The sequence below is a fragment of the Gavialis gangeticus genome, unplaced genomic scaffold (assembly GCF_001723915.1).
Source record: "Gavialis gangeticus isolate Ggan-Ray unplaced genomic scaffold, GavGan_comp1, whole genome shotgun sequence".
Lineage (NCBI taxonomy): Eukaryota > Metazoa > Chordata > Crocodylia > Gavialidae > Gavialis > Gavialis gangeticus.
Genome location: NW_017729006.1, coordinates 10,302,205 through 10,306,345, shown reverse-complemented (window position 1 = coordinate 10,306,345; position 4,141 = coordinate 10,302,205). Strand labels below are relative to the sequence as shown.

Below are 4,141 nucleotides of genomic sequence, written 5' to 3'. Positions count from 1 at the left end.
GGGGGGGGGGGGGGGGGGGGGGATAGGAGTAGAACAAACAAGCAAGGACAAGCAGTTAAGATCACTGCCATTTATTCATACATGGAAAACCTTTGTTCATGACAAATGCCATCTCAGTGAGATCTATCAATTTAATACCTTTGAGTTGGGTACTGTCCTTACGTCTTGGTATGTTGCCAATATCATCTTTACTATATACGCATCCTAGCATAGCGATCAGTGATTTGGCTTGTGCCAAAATAAGCAGATATTTTAAATGCAGTTTCACACGCAGGAAAAATTACAGCACAGAAAGACTAACTTGAAGTGCAACTTTTTAGTAAGTTAACTGCTCATAATGCACCATGGAATTCAAGGGCACTTTTTACACGTGCTCCACAGATAAGGGAGGGGCGGTGCTTTAGAGTAGCTCTCAAAGCATCACTGTGCCTTGTACCAGCATCCCCATACTTAAAAACGGCAGTGGGGGTACTTCAAATAAATCTTATTTGACAAGCTTTAGGCCAAGTGCCTCCACCACCATTTTTAAGTGCGGGGATGCTGGAGCACAGCAACTGCCATGCTCCAGCACAGGTGCCCTGAGAGTCTGCCTGAGGTAACAGATGATGCCCAAAGCCACAGCAGCAAAACTGAGCCAAATACAAGTCAACAGACTAGTGCTGCTAGAGCAAATAAAGGATTACCGACCTGAGCTTGTGGCAATGGCTTTCTGCAAAAGGCTGATGATAGTTTTTAGGGCTGTGCAAAGCTTTGATCACAGATTTGATTCGGCAGCTGAATCTCTGAATCAAATCAGGAGACCCTTTAATCTCTCCAAATCGAATCAGAACCCTCGGATTCAGTGATTCGGACATAGCTTTAAATCTTTTTTTCTACATACCTCAAGGCTTATGAATGCTGTGATGCTGGGGCAGATGGTGCATCCCACGGGAGTGGGGGAGGGGGATCCCCTCGCATGCTCAGCAGCAGACCCAGAACAGGACCAGAAGCACTTCCCGTCCACTTCCAGGTGTGCCGCCAAGCATGTGGGGGCCCCACCCTGCGCTCCTGTGGGACGCTCCATCCGCCCCAGCATCGCAGCATTCACGAGTCACGCCTGGTACCTTGAGGTCTGTAGAAAAAACATTTAAAGCTGTGTCTACGGACAAATCACTGATTCTCTGAATCAGCATTGAATCTTCAGATTCAGCTGAATTGAATTAGGACAGCGATCCAAATCAACCAATCAAATCACTGTCTCCAATTCGGGCCAAATCCAAATTGAATACAGCCCATTTCACACACCCCTAATAGTTTTGCAAATTAAAATAAATACAATTCTCATCACTGCACTAGCAGAATGACAGCTGTCAACTTGCACGTCCCACCCCCAAACATTATGACATTAGCAATTTCCTTAGTCGTCTTTTGAATACAAATTCGATAAAGTTAAGTAAAAAAAATTCCACTCACCTGCATCTCTCCAAATCTGTAATAGGACATTTTATACATGAGGCAGTTCAGTAAGGTTGGAGAACCTGCCTTGTCTACACGGAACTCTCCTTGGGGAGTAAAGTAGTCGCTTTCCTGAAGAAACACACACAGGGGTCAGTTGGGAATAAGGCACATGAAGTCACGTTGTTCCCTCTGCCATGTATGCATGTGCTCAGAGGTTAAGTTGCTCTAATTAAAATGCCCACAACGTTACGTGTATTCAGCATCCTGTGCTTAAAATTTTTAATGAAAGCTCATTCGATTAATCGAGTCTGCTCCAATGTGTGCTAATTAGCATGCGTCGGAGCAGAGATCTGTCGCATGTATAGATGCCTTGGGAGTCAAAGTGACGAACTTCATACAGTGGACGAACTGACTTCTACATGCCAGACAAGCTCAAGTTGATCTTGAAGCAGAAAGCAATGCTCAATGCTCTCTGCTATAAGTAAAGGCACAATATGTCCTTTCCCCTGTACCCTCTCCTCAGTTGGATTAATCTTACTAAATCCGTGTGTTGTATGCAGGTACAGATGGGAGTTTCTTTTACCAAGCTCTTATACAGAAAACAGATCTTTGAAAAATATACTGATACACTGATCATAAGAAAATGTGTAAATTTTGGCATATACAGAGTATTTTCTGCTTCAGTCACTCAAACAATTATCCTCGAAGTAAATATGATGGTATACCCAATAAACTTCATAAATGTACTGTGCCTCAAATGCACAATCACATGTTTAGGAGAGTTAATTGTAAGCTGAGTAAAACAATAGGTAGCCAAGCGAAAGTATGCAGCTCCTGTCCATTGGTGCAAGGCAGAATTTTAATTACCAAGCAGACTGATCCCTTGCATCTGCTCACTTCTGTGTTTCTGTAAGATAGTCTTATAAAAGCTTTGAATGCTTGCTTGCCTCCTTACACAGTATTCAAAGACTGGAGAATTTATAATTTTGTTTTAGATTGTGTAGAGAGACATTCCCTTCTCTGCCCTACAGTAGTCAAATACTTCCACAACGTAGATACTCTGTACTTTCAGTATCACAGCAATATGAAATTTTAAAATGACTCACCCTTCAAAACCATGTATACTGAAAGACAACGGACTAATGCACTGCTGTCCTAATGCAAAGAGCCCTTGAAACCATATGAATTAACACATTCTCTCAAAAAATTATATTTTTTTTCTCTTGTAATAAGCTCACACTAGAAGAGTGCTGGTTTAATTAAAAAGATAAAACTGCCATATGGTAGCAAACCATAGATCAAACAAATTTATTCTGCTAGGAACACATGGCTTATATTGTTAACAGCCCCACTTACCCGGATATCTTTGGGATGCTCTCCCTCCGCTATCCTCACCATCCACAAGAACTTGTTAATATCATCACCAGAGTAGCCGATCACACCACCAAAAATAATTAAAACATAATCCACATCCAGACTCCTCATGATTTCATATGCTGCTGTCTCATTCGATGACATTGCCTTTCCCACCTACAACATTGCAGGCAAAAATATCTTAGTATTTGTAAAACTGCCTACAGGGCCAGCTGGTCCAAATATTAGAACTCCACTGACTTCAGTGGAGCTACACTGGTTTTGGACCAGTCGTTCAGCTGAGGGAAAGCATGCTTTTACCACGTACGCAAATGTTCATTTACTTTTGGAGAAAATAAGGACATTGCTCACTTATTTCTTTACAAACTAAAGTGCTCTAGGCATACAGAAGTAATTCTTTTTTCTGAAGAGTTGATGTATATTGGACAGAGCTTTTGAGTTTGCAGAAAAATTGCCTGGTTAGATTTTTTTTTCCTGTCATGACCAGTTATTCCAACTACAGTTCAAGCATGGTTTGACAGGTGGTCCCAATACACAATAGGAACCTTTTAAAAACAGTGGGTGTAGCCCACCTTGAAAAGAAATAATTTAATAGATAACTATTTAATTTTCCATTTTTCAGTTTGCTTGGCTTCAATGTCCCTGACTAGCTAAGGATTACTACTGCCTAGGCTGAAGACTGTATGTGATGTCATCCATACTAAATTTACAGTGTGGAAACAAACAAAAAAACAAGGATCTTGTAAACAGAGACAACATTTTAACTTTAGCCATATTTTCTCACATCTAACACATACTTTCTCCTCAAAAAAAAGTTTCTGGAAATGCAAGTGTGTATTATATGCAAGAAATATGGTAAGAAGCATACCTACAGGCTGGGGAACTCCCTTCTCGGCCGTGCAGAGGCAGAAAAGGATCTTGGAGTTGTCATTGATGCCAAGATGAACAAGGGCTGGCAGTGCGGGGATGCAGCCAGGAAGGCCAACCGCACCTTGTCATGCATCCACAGATGCATCTCAATCAGGTCCAAGGAGGTGATCCTCCCCCTCTATGTGACACTGGTCAGGCCACAGCTAGAGTACTGCATCCAGTTCTGGGTGCTGCACTTCAAGAGGGATGTGGACAACATGGAGAGGGTCCAGAGGAGGGCCACTCGCATGATCAGGGGGCAGCAGGCCAGGCCCTACGAGGAGAGGCTACGGGACCTGAACCTGTTCAGCCTCCAGAAGAGAAGGCTGAGGGGGGATCTAGTGGCCTGTTACAAACTAGTCAGAGGGGACCAGCAGGCATTGGGGGAGTCCCTGTTCCCCCAAGCACTACCAGGAGTGAC

The 4,141-nt window shown here is 42.9% G+C and overlaps 1 protein-coding gene across 1 annotated transcript in view; it reads right to left on the bottom strand.

Moving 5' to 3' along the window:
* STT3B (STT3B, catalytic subunit of the oligosaccharyltransferase complex) overlaps positions 1 to 4,141 on the bottom strand; it is a 165,897-nt gene that overhangs the window by 5,308 nt on the left and 156,448 nt on the right. The window contains exons 13-14 of the mRNA XM_019508792.1: positions 2,794 to 2,967; positions 1,453 to 1,566 (exon numbers count right to left, since the gene is read on the bottom strand). Of these exons, the coding sequence (XP_019364337.1) occupies positions 1,453 to 1,566; positions 2,794 to 2,967 (288 nt within the window). The remainder of the gene's footprint in view (positions 1 to 1,452; positions 1,567 to 2,793; positions 2,968 to 4,141) is intronic.